Source organism: Pithys albifrons, chromosome 8, assembly GCF_047495875.1.
Source record: "Pithys albifrons albifrons isolate INPA30051 chromosome 8, PitAlb_v1, whole genome shotgun sequence".
NCBI classification, from domain to species: domain Eukaryota; kingdom Metazoa; phylum Chordata; class Aves; order Passeriformes; family Thamnophilidae; genus Pithys; species Pithys albifrons.
Window position 1 is genome coordinate 35,036,671 of NC_092465.1, and position 23,484 is coordinate 35,060,154.

The 23,484-nt window shown below is 40.9% G+C and overlaps 1 protein-coding gene across 4 annotated transcripts; it reads right to left on the reverse strand.

The window, feature by feature from the left end:
• Positions 1-5,299: 5,299 nt before the first annotated feature.
• Positions 5,300-22,288, reverse strand: MYL1 (myosin light chain 1). Of its 4 annotated transcripts, none has more exons than XM_071562114.1 (7): positions 22,036-22,288; positions 11,675-11,702; positions 8,422-8,565; positions 7,508-7,681; positions 6,907-6,984; positions 6,377-6,429; positions 5,300-5,608 (listed from the first exon to the last, which is right to left on the reverse strand). In XM_071562114.1, the coding sequence occupies exons 1-6, from the start codon at positions 22,153-22,155 to the stop codon at positions 6,401-6,403; spliced, it is 573 nt and encodes a 190-aa protein (XP_071418215.1). In that variant the 5' UTR covers positions 22,156-22,288; the 3' UTR covers positions 5,300-5,608; positions 6,377-6,400. The 4 variants fall into 4 exon arrangements, with proteins under 4 accessions (XP_071418215.1, XP_071418216.1, XP_071418217.1 ...); XM_071562115.1 differs by having other exon boundaries at positions 5,300-5,649; XM_071562116.1 differs by lacking the exons at positions 11,675-11,702; positions 22,036-22,288 and adding exons at positions 11,945-11,969; positions 12,767-12,852.
• Positions 22,289-23,484: the final 1,196 nt, after the last annotated feature.

The following is a 23,484-nucleotide window of genomic DNA, read 5'->3' on the forward strand; positions in this document are numbered from 1 at the left end:
CAGTAAAAATGAATTTTTCTGTTTAAAAGTATAGTAATTATCACTGCTACTTCTTTTAACTGATGTGAACAACCCATCTTGAAATACTTTTCATGTTTTTAAGAGAATACAGTGATGTGTTTTTATTGCTTTTATCAATCTCCCTCATTCCTTTCTTAGTGCAAGGCCTTTCCAGAGGGATGGCAATAACCTTTTTTTTTTTTTTTTGCAAAAACCACTCATTTAGGAGTGCTACTACCCATTATTGCCACATTGGTGGAGAAAGGAAATGTTTATGAACTAATCTATACCATCTTCCCAGATCATAGATTTTGGTAATGGATAGTTCAGTTTAATGCACTAATAAACCATGGTCTGATATGTACTGTGCCAATTAATCTAGAAGGTAGATATGAGTGAAATTTTGTTATAAAATAAATGAGAAAAAAGAGGTTACTGTTACATGTTTGAGCACTTCCTTGTATGCATGTAAAAGCCTCCCCAACAAAAGAAGAAAGTAGATTTAACTCTGCAGGAGCACTGCATGGACAATAAAGTAGTACTTGAAAGAGGAATGTTTGAATGCATTGTGTTTAAAGCTTGAGATTTGGTTGAAAACCTGCTGAAATGGAGCAATTGTTCTTGCAATAATGGTGTGCAATACTGTAAGAGGAAAAAGGAAAATATTTTGCTGTGGAAGCAAGTTCACTTCAGTGGGAGAGTTACGTTTATGGAGTCATATGTACTGTGGCTTTTTAAAAGTACCTCAGTACTAATGAAGAGAAAGTGGATATGAAGGCTGGGGAACTTGGTGATGTGAACAGTAAGGCTTGCCTGCCAGAAGGAGGATGTCTTTGCCAAACTTTCTCCTCTTGGGTTTGCCATTACAGCATGAAGGGCAGGGCTGATGAATTTGTGGGAAGGACCCAGGTGATGTTATATAGTGATGTCAGGCACCTCAATAATGGGAAACAATTACATATTGCTGTTTTCTAAAAGTGTTGGAATCATACAATGTTATGGGTTGGAAGGGACCTTAAAGAGCATCCACTTCCAACCTCCCTGCTATGGGCAGGGACAACTTTCACTAGACCATATTGCTTGAAGTCCCATCTAACCTGGCCTTGAACACTTCCAGGGACAGGGCATCTACAAATTCTCTGAGCAACCTGTTCCAGTGCCTCACCACCCTGACAATAAGGAATGTCTTCCTAGTATCCAGTGGAAACCTGCTCTCTTTGTTTGAAGCCATTTGCTTTTATCCTGTCACTATGTGTCCTTGTAAAAACTCCCTCTCCACTGATCTTGTAAACCCCATTTAGGTATTGGAAAGCTGCTTTAAGATCTCTCTGGAGCCTTCACTTCTCCATTTGGAGATGTCTCCAAACAAATGGCAAATCTTCATAGCCTTGGCCTGATGCAACAAGGTGGCAATGCATACATACACTGGCTCCTACAGTGTTAGGGTCAATTAATGGACTATCCATTTCTTCTTGCTGTAGGGAAGAATGATGTGTTGTGCTTCCTTGGTTTCCTAGTAGGTGGGAGGGACAAATGACTAGTGTCTCGTGGGAGTGAGAGACAAAAGCTGCACAGAGATGGTTGTGAGGAGACATGTCTGAACAACCTTTGCCCAAATGAGCTTGTGGCAATGGGTGGAGAACACTGTGTACAACACTCAGGTGCTGTAAGACCAGTAAACAACTCCTGACACATCAGGCACACCTGCCTGCTGTGCTTTGTTGTTCTGGATAAATGCTCCTATCTTGTCCATCTGGTGTCTATTTCTACACAGAATGGCACCACCCACTGGCTGGAGATCATTCTTCTGAAATAAATGAAAAGATAGTCCAAGACTGGGGAAATGTTGATAGAGTGCAGAAACAGTTGTTCCTTTTAAGAGTAGTGTTGATGTTTCTGACACTCAATTCCTGCATGTAAGAGGTGTTTCTGTTGATAATGTGGTTGTCTATGAAAGCCCTTTTGGGTCTACGATATATTCAAAGAAAAGCACTATGAGTAGCCAAGGACCCAGATCCTTGAGCAGTGCTAGACAGAGGGACGTTGCTCCTCTTGCAGTTCCTTACTGTCTGAAGTTCATTCTGCTCAGTGCACATGAATCCCCCTCTTGAATTGGCTTCTTGGCTACCCCTGTCCTGACTGAAACAGCTGTGGAGATGCCTTTGTTCCTGTGTGTAGTAGTAGCTAACTCAATGAATACTGCCTCTTCCAAGAGCAGAATTACGTACATCCTTGGACTTGGTGACCACCTCTCCTCAGTCCTTCTGACTCTTCTGTTTCTGTTTTGTAGGCTGCCAGCTCCACGTGCCGGTTGCTATGTCTAGTGCTACCTACCAAGGACCAGTGTTTTACACCTTGACCTTTCTCTGGGAATTTGAGCCTGATGCCAAGGAGTTAAACTGTCAATTGCACTGCATAGTGGAAAGTATGTTCATTAACAACCACGTTCTATTTAAAGTACAAAGCAAATGTAATGCTGGCAAGAGGTATCAGATGACAGAGACTGAGAATTGCTTTTTCTATTCAGAGCCTGAACAGATGCAGAGGGCTTACCATTCCCACCTGCCAGGGTCTGCAGTTGCTTCGCAGTTCGGTCATGGTTGTGAGGAGTATTTCTTTCCTTAGGCAAACATAAAATATAAAAGAAAGCATCCTTTTTTCAGGGGCATTGCCCAGGATCAGAGCTCTGAGTGCTGCTTGTGTTACTAGTATGGAGGCAGTAGGTTGAAAAGAGTTGAACCTTTAAATGGTTTTGAGTCAAAGTAGGAGGTTTTGCTGCTTTCCTACTGTTTAGGCATTTCCAAACTATTCTTTCAGATTGAGTATCTTCTGAATGGGATTTGTTGATGGAACTAAAGCTGACTTTGAGAGCTTTTGGTGTATTTCTCAAAAAAAGCCACTTGTAGTTAAATTTCCAAAACATCTTGTCTCTACATTTTCTTTAAAAAAAAAATAAAGAGATTTATGTTGAAGCTGTCACTGGCTGAAAGAGGCTAATAGTGTATAAGGAGTTTGTAATGAGTGAATTATTTAAGACTACCCCAAAATGTTTTTGTCTTCTAAGAACATGAACATTTTTTTCAGATATTGGTCTCAATTTGGGGTAGGAATTTTTAAAAGTACTAAAACTTTTGGATGGCATAAAAATCCACTCCCTGTGCAGTTCTATGACATATTTTGAGGCTTGATCTCTAATAGGAAAGTAATATTCTGTTTTCATCTGTCTTGGCTGTAAAAATTATTTGTACTTTAATTTTTGAGTAGTGAAAGTAATGTAATCATTATTACCTTGATTCCTTTCAATTCAAATTCAGAAAAGTACTCTCAGCCTGATTATGTCTCATAATATGGCATTTTGTTTTAAACAAAATTAGGAATACAAGTTTTTAAAACTGAGTGGCTGAAAAATCTGTCTGCTTCTCCAGTGATGAGAAGTCATCTCACTTTTTTAGTTGTCCAGGCTTGGGTCCCAAATATTTTAGAAACTATTAAAGAAAGGAAAATATGACGGAAAATTCAGCCTTTCCTTTAGGGCTTGGACTACAATAGTTCTGTGACTACATGTCAGTGCAGTGTTTGCAGGGCAGTGTGAAAAGGAGGCTGACAGCATATATGGTGAAATGCTGTTATGGTTTTTGTTTGTTCTCTTTCCCAGCAAGTGAGATCCACTGTTTCTTGGAAAGAGCATGCTTCCACCTAGAGAGGAACAGTAGGGTGTGTAGAGGTGCCTTGAGAAATGCCCTCCAGGCTGAGTCTGCTTGTGTACCCCACTCTCTTTTTTTGTTGCCTTTTTAGAATGAGGATATACAGCAACTTCCTTTTTTACTTCCTTCTGTTTAGGGCTTTTTCCATTGCAAATGTAGCAACCACAACCCTTTGTAAACTACCTGCTGGCGTTCTCTGTGTGGGGTATAATTCGAAGGTTCATTTGGCGCTGTCTACCAAGATGGTGAGGGTTTAAATGGGAGATTTTTTGGGAAGCCTCAGTAATGAGGCAGCTGCTGTTGAAGCAGCTGCAGTTTATTCTGGTGCCAGCCGCCCTTGCTGCACCTGTTGGCTTTTGAGTTATGGTCATTTTGTGCATAGCAACTCAAGGCAAAGCTGAAATCCAGATGGGGATTAGAGCAGTTTCATGAACACTTAAGAAAGAGAGAGGAGCTACATCTAAGGGCAGGGATGTAACAATACGTAATAAAACTTTTGTCACGTGTAAGGTGGGAGTTTAGATTTTTGCCTGTTTGTAACCTCAGGAAAGTTGAGACCCTGATGTCTGTCAGTGTCTCGTAATGAGACCCTTCACCAACAGATGGCCAAGGTCAGAGGGTACCTCAACCACCCTTGTTAGGGGGGACTCAACAGAGCAAAGACCCCTCAGTGGGTCCTGCCAAGGTGTTTTCTGCTACCAACAACTACAAGGACTCACTTTAAGAGTTTATGGAACACTTTTTATTAATACAAATTGTGACAGATTAATAAGGTTTGATCGTTGTTGGTGATAGTTTCTACTGCAAAAATATGTTTTAAAGCAATCTACTGATATATATATTAAGCAAGCACAAGCTCTGATGTGAAGCAACCTACCAATACGCAATGGGGTAAGCACAAACAGAAGCTCTAGTCCTAAAAGCAGCATTTAATGCAGGTAGAATATACTTCTCACCCAAGGCATCCCTCTGTGGGGGGAAAAGATGGACTTAGCCCATTGACTAACTCCAGCAGTTTCAGTGGAGATCTTCTTCCAGTTTCCCCCCTATCCCCAACTTTTATACTATTTTCCTTATGTTTGGGTGGAGTGTGAGTGGCTGAAGTCATAAATACTTTTTATTTCTTGTTGATGTACCTAATGGGAAGAGGGTGGTGGTTGTGGCTTGGCACCTGGAGAGAGGGTTTGACATGGTTATTGGCTTCAGCAGCAGAACATCTTGATTCTTCCCTGTCAGACAGGTACTTTATGGTCTCAATACCACTGTGTTCCCCTGTTCTGCTGGAATTTGAATGGAGGAGGGCCACGTAGTCTCCCACTTCGTTCCACACTCTGTTCTGTTTCTCTGAGCAGATGTTTATTGTTGTATTATGGAGCATGTCAACCTCAGTCTGTCCAGGGAGTTACAGCTGCTTTTAACCTAAACATCTAAATCTCCTTTAGGTTTATCTCTATCCATCATCCCACAACTGTATCCATCATCCCACTTTATTTTGTGATATGCAGATATACAGAGAAAATCAATCAAGTGCTGAGTGCTGCTTTGTGTGGGTTTGAACAATGTTAGGGGGAAAAGAAGACTTTTTAGCCACAAAGTGACAACAGGAATTTATTGATGCTTTATTTTTCCAAGAAATTACAGTGTTTCAATGCAAATAACATGGAAAGAGGTTGTTGGGATGGATAGATCCTTGATAGTAACAGTTCATTCCATCTAGTTTGCTTTGTTGAAAGCTCAGATTTCTTAAATGAAAATGTAGTGACCCTTGGATGTGCTGGTAAAAAGTGGTGAGGTTGGAGTCATATCATCCAGTTCTATGCAATTTCCATGTTGATGGTGACAGACTGAGCAAAAATTTTGGGCAAATCTCAAGTGCCATCTGGTTTTCCTGAATTCAGCTTGTTCTGGGAAGGAATTGGAGAGTTGGATCTGAAGTCAGTGTTGGCTGAAGAAACATTTGCAAAATGACAAACTGAGTCCTTGACTTCTCTTCTGACATGGTTTTTTCATATAGGAGTTGGGAACTGACAGTTCAAATAAACCTACAGACCCACAATAGTCTGTTTGCATTTTAAAGACACCTGCTGGAGTTTTTTTATTTAGAACAAAATAACAGCATATAAAGATTGTAGGGGGTTTTGTTCCTTTGTTTGTTTGTTTGTTTGTTCCTTTTGAAGCCCTCTTTTGGCTATTGATCATGACTTTACAATATACTTTTTCACATGATTATTTTGTTTGCAGAGCTGTCCTCAGTATTTCACACAAATATTCAGGATACTATTCTGTCTTTACAGAAATCTAAAAATTATTAGAAGATATTGCTTTGATTTCCTTTTTTAAAAAATAATAAATGTCTCAGGCTGTCAGTTTGCATAGTTTAAACTCTAATTTTGTATGGCAACAAACATCTAGGATAATACTTATGCCTGAGGTTTCTTTCACTGTTTGTGTATGTTTGAAAAATCCACTAAACACAGTTTCCAATGAGTTGCACAGTTGTGAACAAGTGCCAGGAATCTGAACTCCTGTTTTCTTTGCTCTTGGACACCAGTCTCATTTTATTCTATTCATATCATTGAGGAAACTGTCACATTGATGTTGGCCATGGATATATAAAAGCCTTTAAGCATAGCAAATAGACAAGGTTAAGTGTAGAGTTGGGAAGAACATACCATTTGGTATCTGGAGAATTCCACTTAGACGGACAAGATGTGCTTTACAAATGCTGTGGAAAAATGCAGATATGCTAGTTAGAAGCAGCAGCAAAAGTTACCTTGGGAAATACCTTTATTAATAACAGCTGTTTATGAGCTGATAGCATTAAGAACAGGTGTTCCTGATCAGATTTGATCCCAATGTGTGATGGAAAGCTCTAAGTATTTAATGTGGTATAAATCAATCTCTCTTCTTCCTTAAGTGTGATAAGACATTAGCTATAGGATGTTCCAATCACTGTAATTCCTCTACAGAAAGTAAGTCTAGAGACCTGGCATTGGCCAAGACAGCTGTGGCTGAATCAAGTCTCTTTCATAGTGTGACTGCAGGATAAGAGTGTTGCCACAGTCGTTTTCACACACAAGCTTTTTGACCCAGCTTTGCTGGAGCTTTGTCTGATTGCCTGAGAAGCTAAAAGCCAACTGCAATGAAACTGTGAGAGAGAGGAGAAATGTAGGATGGGAAGATGTTGAACTCTTGCACCTACCCTCATAGTTGATGCAGCCATTTGAGTCTTCCTGACCTTTCATGAGTTCATCTACTTCCTCTTCTGTCATCTTCTCTCCTGAGAGTGGAGATAGCTTGGTTAATTCTTACACACACATCTGAGGCTGAACCCTACAGCTTTTCCAAAGGCTTTCCTTGTTTTCTGAGTTAGTAACAAAAAGACCTATATATGACATAAACTTTATTAATTTTCACTTTCATTAGAAGCTCTGCATATGCATATAGACACAGGGATTCTAGTTGTTCCTACAGAGTAAAGAAATTATGCAGCAAATCTTACACCTTTGTCCATATGTGGTATGTCCCTGAGATGTACATACTCTTCTCTCTATTCATCAAATATCTCTTAATATCTCATCTGAATTTACAAGTCATAAAACAAAGCTTTTCCTTTGGTCTGCAGCAGAAAACCCAAAACTTTGTTTGCTTGTCTTTGTGGATTCCCAGTTAGGAAACACAGTCTCTTGTCTGGCTTGATAGCCTCCTACCTCTCCAAACTGGTTGGACTGTCTTTTCTCCCTCTCCCATGCCTTCAAACAGCAGCAATTTTTGAAGTGTTCACAGAGATGATAATCCCTTACCCAGAGTAGCCAGCACGTGACGGAGCTCAGCCCCCATGACTGTGCCATTGCCTTCCTTGTCAAAGACACGCAGACCTTCAACGAAGTCTTCAAAGGTGCCCTGTTCCTTGTTGTTAGCAGCTGCTTGCAACATGGGCAGGAACTCTTCAAAAGTAATCTTCTTGGCATTCATCTCTGGAAAGAAAGCACCAGTTGCTACATGCTAGGCACTTGCAAGTGTGTTCTTTAGGGATGTTTGCCCTGAAACGTGGGAGAGCCTCCCACCTCATGTGCATGCCTATTTCTATCCTTTTCTCTAATTTTTGCCTCAGTATTTTACAGTTATGGCATCTGAATTTTCTCTTATCTTGGGAGTTAGTTTTTTACATGGCATCTCATTTTTCACATCCTTGCTCCAGCCCTCTTCTTACATTACTTTGTATGTTTGTGTGCATATTATATTCTTTCAGAAATTAAACTTGCTGTCTGAGTTGATCTTTGAAAAGAATTGGCAAGTGAGTGGACTACAGAATACAGTCAAACAGAACTCTTGAGCTCCAGTGGTAGGAAAAGGTAAGCAGTGTGGGATGTGGTGACTTAGGCAAGCCCCTGATGTTGCTGACATGTTATTGACCTCTTCAGGGTCTCTTTGATTTGGTGGCAGACCCCACTAGCAAAAGAATAAGTTCATTAAGAATAGGAGAGTACAGTGGGCTGGATGTCCAAATTTACTACTGACATATTCACTAAGGAGGTTTAAGGACTCCCAAGCCTAGTGCGTCACGAGCCAGAAGTTGTAGCCCTTGGTGAGAACTTGCCAAGTGTTATTCGTTTGGCTTGGTTGTTGTTTGTAGCAAGGCTGCATCCTGTGGATATTGCCTAGTTGCAGTTCCCCAGCCTCAAGAAGGACCCATGAAAGACTGTAGAGCACTTACCCTCTTTGCTAGGGTTTCCTAGAATTTTGTTGACCTCAGCATTTGTAGGGTTCTGCCCCAGCGCCCGGATGATATCGCCAACCTGGCTCAGAGTGATCTTGGCATCACCAGTCCTGTCAAAGAGGAGGAAGGCCTCCTTGAAGTCTGCAAGGGAAGAGTAGTGGTTAAATTCAGCCAGGCAGCTCCCTACTGGCAAAGATTTGAACCTGCTGTCTCCTGGCTCTGTTCCACTGATTCCGGGGGAGTTAGCCAGGGGAATCTTTGGCCCACAATCCCAAGAAAAACTCCTCCCCTCTGACATTTCGGATTCACTATTTTTAAACTTTTATATCTGCCTTTCATAGTTTTTCTGGCTCTAATAGCCATCAATAGCTTTGTGATTGACCCTGTAGTTATTTCAAGGACAGGGAAACATAAGCTCTCCATGAACATTCTCATTCAAGAAAGGCTTTCTTTATGTGATGTAGCAGCAGAAGGTAAAAATGTTGTTATCCACTCCACCTTATCTTTCTGGAGGACTGGGACTCTCCTGTCAAAGTGCCTGGTGGGGCAAAACCTGTGCTTGCTTCAATGAGTCCTACCTGCAATCCTGTACTCTCAACTACACAGTGCTAATAGCAAACTTGAAGATGGATTTCAAATAGTTGAACTGTTGTTTTTCCTTAAAAGTTTAGATTTCTATCCATGTTTGTTCCCTCTTATCTCTGCTTTTTGTGGTCTGTTGCGGCTTCTTACTGATGAATATCCAGCTTTTCCAGTGGTAGAACTTGTGTGGTGCCTCATTCCTGTGCATTTCCTAAGTGTACTTTGCTTCTTTCAGAGCTGACAAGTGATCAGTATTCACTTATTTCCCCTTGCAGCTGGCCAAGGGCTTGGGATACAGGCATTTCTCCTACAAAAATCAGTACAGTTAGTTGCCTCCATTACATTGCAGGCCTTCGTCTTCTGTTGTGAAGTTCCATGTCTATCATCTTGCCATATTTTTAGAGTATTTCTGCAGTAACTGAAGAACTATGGCTTTAAAAAACAGGAGGGGATGAAGGTCAACTCTCTAGCTAAAAAGCCATCTTGGAACCTCATATATCAAGATCATCTTGGATTGTGTTGTTGATCTCTTCTTCACTGCAGTGTCTGACGATGCCATGGTTTAAGGCCAAGTAAACAAGTAAAATGTCTTTCCCTTGGCTGTGATGCACATCCAGCAGCTAGAAATGCTTTGTGTTTCACAGCTTGTGGAATGTTCTTTGTGTCTTTGGGCAGATTTAGGAGTAATAAACCACATTTCAGATCATGCAATCATTTGTTGTGTGCTGGGGGCATGTGATGTGGAGGTATTTGGTCTTCCATGCACTGCCTTAGTGGAGAAGTTGCTGGCACCCAGTAAAAGGTCTGATATGCAGTGTCAGCCTGATTGGCTGTAATCTAATACATCTGAAACTAATCCTTTTACTATCTGATGTAAGAGACTATAATCCTTTGCTGCTAACCCTCTTTCCTTACAGCTTTTATTGCAAGGTATAAAATCTACCTGTGTAGAGTTTCCCCTACCATTATATGCTCTTGATATCAGCTTCTGCTCTAGCAGCTAAGATTGATAGACCTGTAGCAATTTATACCATATGATCTGATCTTTCATCTGCTGCACCACTGACATTTAGCCAGCGAGGTATAAAACTATTCCAGTGTGCTGTTAGCAAAGCCATCAGGAGAGTTTCTCTGTTTTGTAAGTCGTGTGAAATTTTATGTTCCCTGTGTTCTGAGCACTGCTCCCCAGCTTGGAGAAACATGATTTAATTTTGCCTCTCAGGCATGCATTTCACTGCAATATATCTCTACTGTGCATTTTTCTTTTTAATTTTTTTTTTTTTGATAGCTACTCCTAGTTTGTAGCTGTGCTGGAATAAGCATGTTTAAAGTCTTTCTCTGAGGAGGATACTACCCAGTTGTTGGTGCATCAGCCTGTATGGATGAAAGTAGTTACTGAGGGTGGGCCACCTCTGTTCCTGGGAAATTCTCCCTCTCTCAAGTAGCTTCTAATTACTCTGCTGCTTGGTTCAGACATTGCAACATTACAGCAGCAGCTGGATGATCTGAAATACGTGGGGAAGCTGAGAGAAATATTTTGCTTTGTTATACATGCCAGCAGCTTTGAATTGATGGCATTTTTCCATAAACCCTCCCAATCCTTTTGTAAAAGTTTCAGAACTAGAAAGTGCAGGAGAGGCTGAATGATTTTTCTTGTTGTTGGTTTTGTTGTTGTGACCAGAAGTGTTTGGACTGCAGGAAGAAAAATATTTCCAGTCTCACTTGCTGTATTATACCTTTCCTTCTTGCTTTGATGGTGTAATGTAGAGCAGGCTCATGTTCAGGAAGATCAGGGCTCTCTCAAGACCTGCTTCTAGCTATTCTACTTCCTCTGAATTTCTAGAAAATCCTTGCATTTTCCTATTTAAATACTTTGTTCTATCTACTGTATGTGCTACTGAATTTTGGACATTTTTTAACATTATTTAATGTAGCCCAAATGCATCTCTCAGCATATTTGAAACACTCCAGCTTTGATTTCCAGAGCTTCAATGGGGATTTTTGTTCATGACAGGATTTTTAATTGTCTCTTTCTAGAATACTGAAGGAAAAAATTGGAAGTTGTTTGTGAATTAGAGAATACAGCAAGATGCTGAAGAATTTTAGCACATCCAGACTATTGTATTTTATAACTAAGTGTATACAAGTCACTTATTTGCTGACTATTTCTGTGCTTCATGACTGTATTCACAGCCTTTGTGACCTCCCTTCCACAGTATCTCCTGGCCAAAGTGACATGTAGACCTCTTGCATCCTCTGTTTATGTAAGATTGAAAAGTCACTGGAGCTAAGCCCACTCCCCTTTCTGTTGTCCTTCATCTGCCTATTTCCCCTGTGACTTTCAAATACAAGACTTGTCTTCAGCATGCTTGTTGAGAGCCAGAACAGGAGCACGACAGAAAAGTGTTCAGTAGGTAGAGCCAGTGTATTTTCTCTTCATACCGTGGGATAAGCTTCTCAGCTCGGCAGCATCCAGACAGGTTACACGTAAATCTATGGTCAGATTCTTGTTCAGCATAAGTCAGCACTGCTGCTCTGAAGTCAAGAGTGTGATGGTTTGTACCAGCTGAAGTCCTAGCTCATCATTTCATAAAGGTTAATTTCTGAGCCCGTAGCTCCTCTCTGAACCCACGTACACTTAAAAGACATTAGCTCTCTTGTAACTTACCATCCTGTTGCTCCTTGGAGAACTCGATCTGTTGGAAGGAAATCAATCACAAAAAATAGCTTAGGTAGGGGGGCTGGGACAGAATCTGTTTTCTAAAGCATCCAGCTCAGTCCATGAGTCATCTTCCAAAACAGCAAAAGTGTGGTCTGTCAGATGTGCAGAAGTAACGCAGATAGCAAAAGAGCTGTTAAGGCTAGTGAATATTCAGCATTGGGTAGCCATTATGTTCCCCCTCCTGCCCCATTAAATTTTAACTTTGATTTCACTTACCATTAATTTCATCAGCAGAGAAGGACTGCAGTTGGGAAGAAAAAGAGAGAAGAAAGAGAACTAGTACTGCTGAAAATGCACTGAGAGAAAGCAAATAACAAAAGTACCTGAGTGCTCCCTCGCTTGTCTTGCCTAATGTAATTAGGCCATAGCAACATAAATGAGCAACTTCCCTTGTAAAAATGCATCAGCAGGTTTATTGTTAAAGATTCCATTAAAATCTGCCTCCCAGGGAAAACCAGAACTGTGGCTATAAGCAACAAATTCTAAAATCTCTTAAATAAAGTCATTAATCTACCATCAGGTAATTTACTGCTTTAGCATAGACCTGCTATGCTAAAGTTACACAATTTGAAGTAATATTGCTTAACAACCAGCTTTTTTACATTAACATAGAAATTAAACCAATCCCTTAAAGTCTGTGTTTCAGGTTAGGTTTCGACAGTACATGGTTTCATAAACTACTAAACTAGGATAATTCCTTATCTAAAATATGACTATTTCCTTTTGCCACTTTAGCAGGTTGCATCTGATTAAAAAAAAACAAAACAAAAACAAAAGCCCAAAACTTAGAAAATTGTAACTGTTCTGTCAGAAGCTGAGGGAGCTGCACATCTACCATTGCCTTATGAGGAACTTGAGGCTAACTGGAAAACACTACATAATCTTATAGGTTTCAGGAGGAAAACCAAGCAAACCTAAACTGTCTTCTGGACTGTTCTCCCCCCACCCCTCCCCAGAATTAACTTGAGCAAGAAGCCCAGTTTACTTATATTAAACATACTGGCTCACTGCTAACCATTAGCTTTCCGGAGCACCCACCATGGTTGAGTTGGAAAAGCAGAGCAGCAGACAGGCAGGAAGGGTTAGCTGAGAGGTCTTGAGAGTGGTCCTGCTTTCCTGGCCTTTCTTCCCCTTATTTATCTGGTGGTGTTGATGGCATTGCCTAGATTAGGTGTCAGAAGGAAGAGGTCCCTCCCCTTCATGAGTTCCTTAGCTTTCTTAGGGCAAAGTGACAGGAGGCTCCATGTCTTGATCGACATCTTACATTAGCTATTTTTAGGAGGCTGGAGAGGGTCAGGGAGTGACAAGCAGTAATTTTGATTCATGTCAGCACTTTCTGGGTCTGTACCATCAAGAGGAGATACTCCTTGTCCAGACCTACCAGGACTACCTTATAGGGAAGGATTCTGTTTCTCCAATAAGCTGTAGAGTCAGTCAGCAGTGATAAAAGCTAAGGACCCTAAAAGGTTTTGTGAACTAGAAGGATGACTGTTCATGGTGGGTAAAGGGGTACTTACTTTTTGAGTTTGCAGGTTATGGTGGGCCCACAGGTGGGAATTTTCTAAGTACATTGCAGGAGGTAGGGGCTGCAGCTTCTTTAGTAGCAAAGACCTAGTCCTACCATGTAGCATCCCCCAAGCCCAGGCCAAATCTCCAAATGGAAAGGATGTTCTAATAGCATTAGAAAACTTTGCTCTAAATTTCTCTCTTTCTCTGTTGCCTCAGCTGGGTCAAGATTGTCATGGAGTCAGTGTGGGAATGATTACGTGGCAACAACAGACTCCCTGTTACAAAATTAAATCCCCTCTTTAATTTCTGTTGATTGCCTCTGTTGAGAAGTCACTGCTACTGGTTTTCTAATGACAAGATGTGATTAGTGAGGGAAACTTTCCTCTGTAGCTCAATTAATTACCTTGAAGAGAAGCATAACCTTTGTGAATGTCTCTTTTCAGTATATTGAGGGCTTTGACAGAAAGACTCAAATCCAGGCAGGCATAATTTTACTGATTGTTTTTTTAAACTGAACCATCAGAATAGGTCAAGGTATTTGGTTGGATAAGATACAACATAAGATACAACTGCAAAGAATTTTCTAAGCTTGACATTTTAGCTTGAAAATACTCTGTTCAGACAGATTACTTGCATTTTTGGAGAATTATTTGGAGAATATACTGAGTATGAAAAATGCTCCACTGCCAAATCCTTCACTTTTGTTCAGTTTTTATGGTGGAGGGGGTTTTTTGTTGGTTGGTTGGGTTTTTTTGCTATTTGTAATTTATTGCCTGTGGCAACAGGACCAAGTGTAGCCAGGATCAGGTGTGGCTGGGCTAGAAAAGGGTTGATGCTCTTGCCTGAGTTAGCTAACACAGGTTTAGCATAGTGCAGTGCTCCTGATTAACGCTGGCTGGGGCTGGAACTTGGGCAATGAGAAAGCTAATACACACCTTGGCCACCAGTCCCAGTGCATTAATAGAGGAGCTTTCAAAAGACTTTGACAGAGCTGAAATGTTGCCTGGGTCAATGCAGTGTGTTGCTTTTTGTGGGATTTTCCTTCTGTCCTCAGCCTTTTGCTCTCCAGTGCTGACAACTGGGAAGTGTTCCCCTGAAAACATAATTTAATTTTTTTTTAAAGGAAAAGTTAGATTAATTTTCTTGAACAGATAAGTTTTATGTTTGGCTACAACAAAGATAAGTTTTATATTTGGCTTCAACAGAGCTCATCCCAAAAGGTGTCAAGCACAAAATAATTGGTGTGTGTTTGCCTTGGGCATAGAAAATGATGCCTGGATTAGTCACCTGGCTTGAATGGGCTATCAGATATCTATAAATTGAGAGGGATCTACATATAAACTGAATGTCTTTTGACCATGTGAGACTTTGGCTCAGAATTTTGATGAGGAAATACTAGTGCACCACACCAGCTCTTCATTTTAGTACCAATCCTTAATTAAAATCTCACTCGACACTTTTACTAGGGAAGAATATTCTACTATGGGTGCGTAATATTCACTTGAATTAAAAATTACCCTGCTTTAAACCAGGAGGTCTGTTAGGGGGTTAAAATGTACTTGCTTTGAGTAAGGGCACCTACAAATGGCCTGGATGGAAAATATTTCAAATATTCCTTAAAAGACATTAAAGGTAAGATTTCTGATTCTGTAAGGAGCTTTCAGAAACTTCAAAAGGCAGAAGTATTTTGCAGTATTTTGTCCTGATCCTGGTAAGTGGTCTCTGCATTGTCAGAGGACACTTTGAGCTCAAGACTCAATCAGGGGAAGATTTTGAAGTTTCAGGGAGATTGATTTAAGAGAAAATGAATGACCCCCTTCCCTCCACCTCCAGCAAAATCATGAAAGGTTAAAGGAATTGTAACACATGGGAAAGACTAGAAGGACCTGGATTTATCTAACTTCACTTAGCCCTTATTAATGGGCAAAGTTATTATCCAGAAGGTTATCTGTGCTGAAGAAAAAGGTAGTGTGTTTTGAGGGTTTTGCTTTTAAGATTAAGGTTTTCCCCACATGTCACTCCCTTCTAGGAATTCTGGTGCTGGATAGAGGCATTTTGACTGGGTCCCAGTTATAGAATGGAGTGGACAGGGTTTTATGCAATCTTTGGCACCAACCAAGGAGAGACCCAATCCACACAAATCTTTATTTCCAAAGTATTAACAAAGCTTCTGATTTCCACCAAATCACTGCTTCATTGGCCTTAAGGCCCCAACCTTTGCAGTGTAGTGCTGTGCTTGCCTCTTTAGGCTCGTGGGCACTGGGATTGAGCTGTGCTGAGTGGCAGCTGCCCTGTGCTCACTGTAAACGTGGAAAGGTCTGCATAGGCAGAAAAGCCCTGAGAAAAGATGCTGCTGGGAGTTAAAGCATTTGGTTGCTCAATCTGCCTGTTACCTTTTGGATGAATTGCAGAGAAGTGAATCATCTTTTACTAGGGAGTCACCAGATATTTCAAGGTACTAAGAACATATCAGATGTCTTGGAAAACCAGAGAGGAGAAAATGGGAGAGTCCCTTAGGATACTCATTGTATATTTAGCTCTCTATGCAGCACTAGAGGGGATTTTTTTATTTTTGGATAAAGATAAGCTAGGATTGTGTCTATATCAGTATATATAATATCTGCTCACCATTAATGCCTGCTCCTTGGTTAATACAGTTGAACATCTCCTTTAGTAGACATCATTGACTTCAGGGTTACACAAGCTTCCAAACCCCCCTGAAAAGCAGACTGTCCTTCACCCATCCCTCACCCCAGTTCCATAGTGTGTGTGATCAATGCCACAGATTTCGAGAGGCTGCTTCTCATTTAGGTAAGAATCAGCAGCCTGGTGGATTTGGCCTCATGGCTTATGAGGCAGAGAAACATTAGAAGCAGAACAGCTCTAGAGAAAGTGAGGTCCATTTTGAGAACAGAGCTGCCTGGAAATAAAACTGAGGAAAGAATAAAAACAACCACCACTAATACAGGAGAGAAAGTTGCATGTGTGAGATACCATGAGGTTTGGAATAATAGTTCAAAAATACTTTTGAGTTTAATGGACTAAATTGCAGATAAATCTGAATTTTTTTTCTAAGTATTTTGTGCAACTTTCCAGTTTGTTTATTTTTAAAGCTTTTAACTTCACAGTTGCTTTACAGCCGTGCAAAAACTTTTGGATGAGCCTTGTCATTTAATTAATGTGCCTTTCTGAAATGCCTGGGTGTGATATGTGTTCTACCTGCACTGTTAATGATATCCTTTTGAACAGATTTCATTAACTTCATGGGGGAAAGTGCATTCAGTTGTGCTCATTTGTAAATGTGTCACTTTTCTAATGGCTTTTATTTGGCCTTGAATGTGTATGATCAAGAGGATACACAAGATGTGGGGCCTTTTGAAGAGAGTTCTTCTTTTAACATCCCTCCCAGTGGCAGTGTATTTATGTAATTTAAACTATTGCTGCTTGACCTTTAAGTGCTACGTGGTAAACCAGCCAGTTCAAAGTACTTTTTGGCAGTGGGTATAAGATGTAATAAAGCCTCAGTGAAGTGAGGGCCAACTTCCTGGTTTGCTGTTTCGTATCTCCTTACAGACAACTTCTTTCTTTACTTGTCGTTGGCTAAATTAGTCACCTTCTTGCCTTATATAAGATTAACTTAAATATCTTTCTTTTACTGTCTGTTGCAATCTCTCTGTGCTCTAAGGGGGCTTAAAACACTATTTTAGAAATATTGTGGGGTCTGCCACAGAACAGTTAACACTTGAAATTACCCTGTGAGCTGTTACAATGTTACATGCTAATTTCCACTTTAAATTCCACTGTTTCTACCATTATTTACTATTCCCCAGACTCTCCAAAGGCTATAGGTATCTATAGCTGTGAATAACTAAGAATGGATCTTGTTAAAAAAATATCATTTTCCAAATAACTCTTCTGATTAGCAGAGATAAGGAAAAGTGTCTAATAACATATATAGACAGTCCTTATTCTTCAGAAACTCCTTGCTTAGGAGCAGTTTAGGAAGAAAAGGAGGCAATGTTCTCATGAAAATGTAAAGAAAACTAAGTGGTGGTTTCTGTTTGTTGTTTCCAGCAGTGTCCCAAAGTGATGTCTTGGTGTGTAACAAGTGTCTGTCGTCCCGGTTGCCTGTCCTGAGGCAGCTTTATGCCATGCCTTGCCCATCCAGTGATTGTCAGCAACATGGGTCTGGCATTAGTGGTAAGGTTCATGGGGCAAGGGATTGGGCTGGGGCTACTCTGGGCTGGATCCCAAATGGTGCTATGTCTCAGGGATCAAAGAAGAAGCAGAAAGCTGGCCTGGATGGCATCAGACAGGCACGTTTAGATATCTTAAGGCTAAAGTCATACTGGCACTTGTCCTCTTCCTACCTGTAAGTGCACTTGGGACTGATGATCTTGTCCAACAAGTATATCCATCCTAGGGAATCTTTCTGGAGTCATAGATTTGGATCAGGCTTCATCTGAAGGCCTGAGCCAAAAGTTTCAAGTGAAAACCTTCTGGTTCCTAAGAAAGCCCTTATTTCTATGAGTAAAGCTACTGCTAACATTCTTGCTCTCCCTCCACATCTTCCTGTGGAGTTGGTCTGCACCTCAATAGCTCTCAGAGCGCTTTAGCTGACATTTGCAGTCCTGGTCGTCCTCCAGTCCAGGAGCTTTCTGTCAGTGCATTTTAGTGAGTTTCTCTCTCTTTGATTATGTCCAGTGCAGTGCCTGTTCAGAGATGACCTACTGGAGTAGTGAATGTAATAAGAAATAAGGACACATAGAGAAATACTTTTTACTGCCTTAAGAGTTCTGTATTTAAAAACAATCAATCACAGGCTTGCTTCCATGCAAAAGGCTTCATCATGCATCACACAGTTACTTGAGACCTTAGCAAGTCTTTACTGGTTGATAGTTTTTAGTCGTCTTTTTTTTTAAACATGCAGGTGGCTTATCTGCAGAATGGCATGGCTTTATTGGTGTCCTGGGATTTCAGTCTTGAAAACACCAGCATGGGAAGTCTTGTGTACCAAATGAACCTCACTTACACCATGGATACTTGCAAGAACTCAACGTGTGTGTCTACTTGAGGGAGGATGCTCAGGTGTATCCTTGAAGTAAACAGCCTGGTGTGACACCAGATCAGGGTGCTACACATTCAGATCACTATCTGAACAGAGCAGGTGCCTATAAAGCTCTGCACCCAGCATTTTCAGCACATGGATCCCAAAACATCATAGTGGATGCTATGAGCCTGGTCTTGCTCCAATGGCTGGTTGTGTGTGCTGGGAAAGGCCTGTAGATTTTATGTAAAAAACAACCCCCTTTTCTGTTGGTGATAGGGACCGAGTTACCTTGATTTGGGCAATAGGAGATTTATCCATTTCCCACTGCCTCAGTTGCAAAACCAAGTGTCAGACATCTGTATCATTAATGTCTTATGAAGTTGTTGCAGACACAGACCCATAGAAATGCTGTTCATCAACTCAATGTTTCTTCTCACTCAGACTTGTGTGGGAGGAGGAAGTTGACAAAACAGACAAGCTGTCTTTAGAGAGTGTACTGGGCCACTGCAGAATTCTTGGGGATTGCCTAAGAAAATGACCCATATGGTCACTTTTCTTTAAATCATGGTTGGTTCCCAGTGGTAGTTTGCAGCTGCATCCATCATCCTTTTTTCAGTTATTATTTAATAACTGAAGCAAATCCAAGGTCATGTTAGTAATAAAGAAAACTGGAAATACAGATTTGCACTGGAAAAGCTTGTGCAAAGCAGATTGAATTTTTATGTTTTCTCCTGAGTAAGAGAAAAAGAGGTTTTCCTGTTTCCATTTAGAAACAAAGTCTTCCTCTCTGCCTTGACTCTCTTTCTATGGTGGTTGCACTGCAACCTAAGGTAAGCTATGAAAGGGCTCAGTTTAGAGATTTGAGTCTTTAGCAGTGAGGTATTCCTGTTACTCAGTTCTGTAGTCAATAGATTGTGCTCAAAAATAGAAAATCTCATGCCAGCTGTGATTAGCACTAGCAAATCACCAAATATTTGCTCTGATTGGGTTACTTTCAGGAAGGGGATAAAGAAGAGAATGAATGGCCTGTCACAACTTCTGATGGTGACAGACAATTTTGGGGTGCCTGCATTTGCAAGAACCCAGTCTGAGTCCTCTTAAGAAAGGGAAAAGTTCTGCAGTTTCAAAATGTGCACTCCAAGAGGCTTAGAAAACCAGATTTCCTGAAGATGACCCAAGCAAAGCATGTGAGTGGGGAGGTACCACCAAGAGAATCACTACTCACGTTTGTAAACCACCTTCTTGTTTGTTTTGGAGACAATTACGATTTCTGGTTCAAACTTAAAATGAACTGCACTGCCAAATGTGGCTATTTGGCTGCTGTATGCCCTTTTTAGGCAGCTCTACCCTTACCCAATCCAGCTGTAACAGTTAGAAGGGGCTTGGATGTCTCCTTATAAAAGCTAGCAAAGCCCTTCTGTGTTTACCTGCTGTGTGGCTCCCCAAATCACGACACTGCAGCCTGGCATTTCCAGTCACCTCTCATGAATAGCAAGCTGGCATGGCTGCTAACTCCCTGAGGAGTGGAGTGGAGCCCACTTGACACCCTTGTTCAAAGTCCTGGAGGTTTTGTGTCCATGTCTGGTAAATCAGTGCAAAGAGCCCCAGGTCACAGAGTCATAGAATTACAGAATGGTTTGGGTTGGAAGGGACTTTGAAGATTACCCAGTTCCAACACTCTGCCATGGGCAGGGACACCCTCCAGGGGAGCAGGTCACTCAGAGCCCCATTCAACATGGCCTTGAAATGTTCACTGAGTCCCAGTCAAAAGCTTAGTTCTAAGTACTCTCTGGCTCCAAAGTTTTGCTGGAAATGGTGCTGTACTTTATCTCATGCTGAGTCTTTAGTGGCTGAATGGAAGAATTGAGGATTAATTAAGGGACTGGACTAAGACTCAGAAAACTAAAATTCCTGACTCTGCCATATCACCCAGGCAGATCATGTTTCACAAGACTTTGTTTGCTTCACTGCCGGAGCTCTCAAAGGGTGAAAAAACTGATAACCCAGAGTGGCTGGTTGGGACCTTAGAAGAAAATACTTTGTCTGATATTATTTTTCAAAAGAAAGAATATAGGGAGACTATCTTCTTTTATCAGCCTGAATATGACAAAGCCTTTAGAGTTCTTTCTGTTCTACCAGTATATATTTCCTGTTATTGCAGAGAGCTGTCTGGGTAAAGGACTGAACTGCAGAGATGCCTCAGAGTGCAGTGTGCCATTTTTTAGCTGGTAATGTATTATTCAGTCCATTTATGTAAAGATAGATTAGCTAGGTTCACTGGTTCTGTTTTCTCCTGATGAACTGGACATATAAAGCTGGTCAATCATATTAAATTATTTAGCAGGAAATGTAGCTTGTTCCCCTTCTTCTCTGGAGATGAGTGCATTGTGAGGCCTAATCTACTTTTTAGACAGTATTCTCAAAAACAGTGGGGTTTTCATGTACCCTTTACCATGATCACTCAAAGTATTTCAAAACACCTTTTTTTTTTAAATTTTGCTCCTGTTTTGCTTTGCCCATGGCTTCAGCTTCAATCTTATGAGAAGCTACATACTCTTTCAGAAAAGTACTGACTACTGATTGGGAAAATTAAGGTTGAAGAAATGTCATTAAATAGGTTATGATCTTGAGAGTATATGAATTAAGATATCTGAAAGATAATTCATCATGAGATGAAAATGAGTAGATCCTTTTATGAGTCCTTGTACTCTTCTTTTATCCATAATAGGCATGATTTCTTATGTAGAACTTAGCAAATTGGTCCTGGAACCAATCAGCTTGTCAGATAGGTGGAGAATGACTATTTATAGTCCTACTAAGAGAAACTAGTCTGTCTCTTCTCTTTATCTGCTTAACCTTCCTCTCTTCTTTCCTAAGTAAACAATTGACAAAATGGAAGAGTTTTCTTTGAAGGGTCAAGGCAACAGTCAGTGATGTTGGTTGACATGAAAAGTCTAAGAACATGAAAAGACATTATGAGAACAAATTTCAGCGAAGTCAGAGGGAAACTTCCAAAAGACTCTTCCTCTTTTAATTTGTAGCAGACTGTGTGCAAATGTAAGGGTGAGAGGAAATCGCTTGAAATGCTGCTGTCCATATCTTTCTGGCTCATGGGCTCTATTAGTGTTTGTTGTAGAGTGCAACTGAAAAAAAAAATAGGTGAAACTGCCAAATCCCTCCATTTTAATCTGTTTTGTTTCTTCTTTCAAAGAGAAGTCATACTGATCTCAAAGCATATGAACAAGGTGTCATCAGGTGGTTCAAAAATTTGGAAAGGAATTTGAGGGTAAACTGTAAAATGAAACTTGGTTTTAGTATAGTGCTGTGGGAAAACATTGCATTTCAAGTTTCAGTAACCCTTTCCTGCCCTGGTGCATCTATTTTCGGGGGTTTGTGTAAGGTTTTTGTGTTGTTTTTCAAAAGAAAAATGTAGCTTTATCAAACAGGTCAGGCTACTGATTTGGTAAAAAGTTCTGATGTCCACGCTCCAACATACTTTTAACATTACCAGGCTTAACTCCTGCATTAGTCATGCGCTGTGTCTTACACCTCTACAGCTACGAAAGCAGTCAAAAGCTCAGGCAGGTGAGCAAATCCATCAGCTGAAGTTACTCATTCATTTCACTGCAGTCCCCAAACCGGAACCCAGCACATGCAACACTTCACTGCATCCCTCAGCCAGGACTCTGCTAACTCTGTCCTTTGGGAGCGCTTTGTCTCTGCAATCAGCACACACTTATCCATTTACCTTGATGCTCTTGAGGTCGATCGCGGGTTCTTTGGGTTTGGCTGGTGCGGGTGCTGGTGCGGGCGCTGGTGCTGGTGCTGCGGCTGCCGCCGGTTTCTTTACATCCTTCTTTGGTGCCATTTTGTGTTGCTGAACCTCAAAATTAAAGGTGCTCTAAAAAAAAAGTCTTTAAAAAAACCCCACCGAACAAAAACCCCCTTAAAAGTGATCCTGGGAAAGGAGCAGTGGTCAGAATGAGCTACAGCCTGTGCCCTGGAGGTGGACCCGATGTGCTAAACTCTCTAAGGGCATATATATATTTCACTTAGTACCTCATAGAGTCTTGACACATGCAGCTGGATTGGACAGCTTGATAATCAAGAGGGATGTCATTCCAGCTCGAGCTATAAATGGAATATAAGAATTCAGGGCTTCATAAGATCAGGGAACTTCGGTGGCTTTTTTCTCCCTTTTTAAAAGCCTGAACCATCTCCCTTGTCTTTTTTATGCCTGCAAAGAAGAGGGAAAGCCCAGTTTCAGATCTGCTATTGACATTCAGATGTGGATTGAACATTTATTTTTCTCATCAAAATTTCAGTTCTGATTAAGTAATAAATCATCTTTCTTTTCTTCGCTCCCCTTTCCCCCCATGCCTGTATAGCACTCCAGGAGGATTTGGTTTCATGTAGGAATTTTGACTTTCATGGCTGGGAAGATCATAATTTTCCAACCTCATTTGAATCCCTCCCTACAGCCCCTCACTCCTCCTCTGCTTCCTTCTTTTTCAAGGAAGTGTTGATCAAGCAAAGGCTCTGGGTGTTTAAAAATAAAGCAGACAAATATGGAAAACACTGCAGTACCTTCAGCCAAGGCATCTCTCCCTGATATGACCCTGAGTGTCTCTCAGCAGTTCTTACTATTCCTTTGCACCATGTTAAGACTATGTTTAAATTTGAAAATTGCTTCCTTTAATCTTTTTCTTTGAACTTCTTTTTCTTCTCCTAGGCATAAGTTGTGCCCTATTAGAATGGAGATCAGCTGAATTTTGTCTTCCCACATGAAAGGTTTCCTTTCCTCAGGTATTTATCAAGGGAAACTGGCCACTGAGCCAAAAAGACATTTGTGGTCTGTTTTCACCGTGTTTGCCTGACCATCCTGTGTCCCTTGTCTTTCCATCCCTCAGTCTCCTGTTGAACCTCCCTGCTTGCTACCCATGCTCTCCAGGAGACACAACTTTCAGGAGAAGATGCCTTTTCTGATTTCAGATAGCCTTTTTCCAGCACAGCAAACCAGCTTCCAACTCTCTCAAACCTGATGGTTCCCCTGTGTCCACATGATTGACATTTTCTGCAGAAAAAGCCAGGAGTTCTGCTTGTTCCTTCCTTCTCCAGCAATCCTTCTCCTATCTGCTCTCTAGATTCCTGAAGGTCTGTGCTAGTAATTGTAAGGCTTTTGTGGGGCTCTTATTTC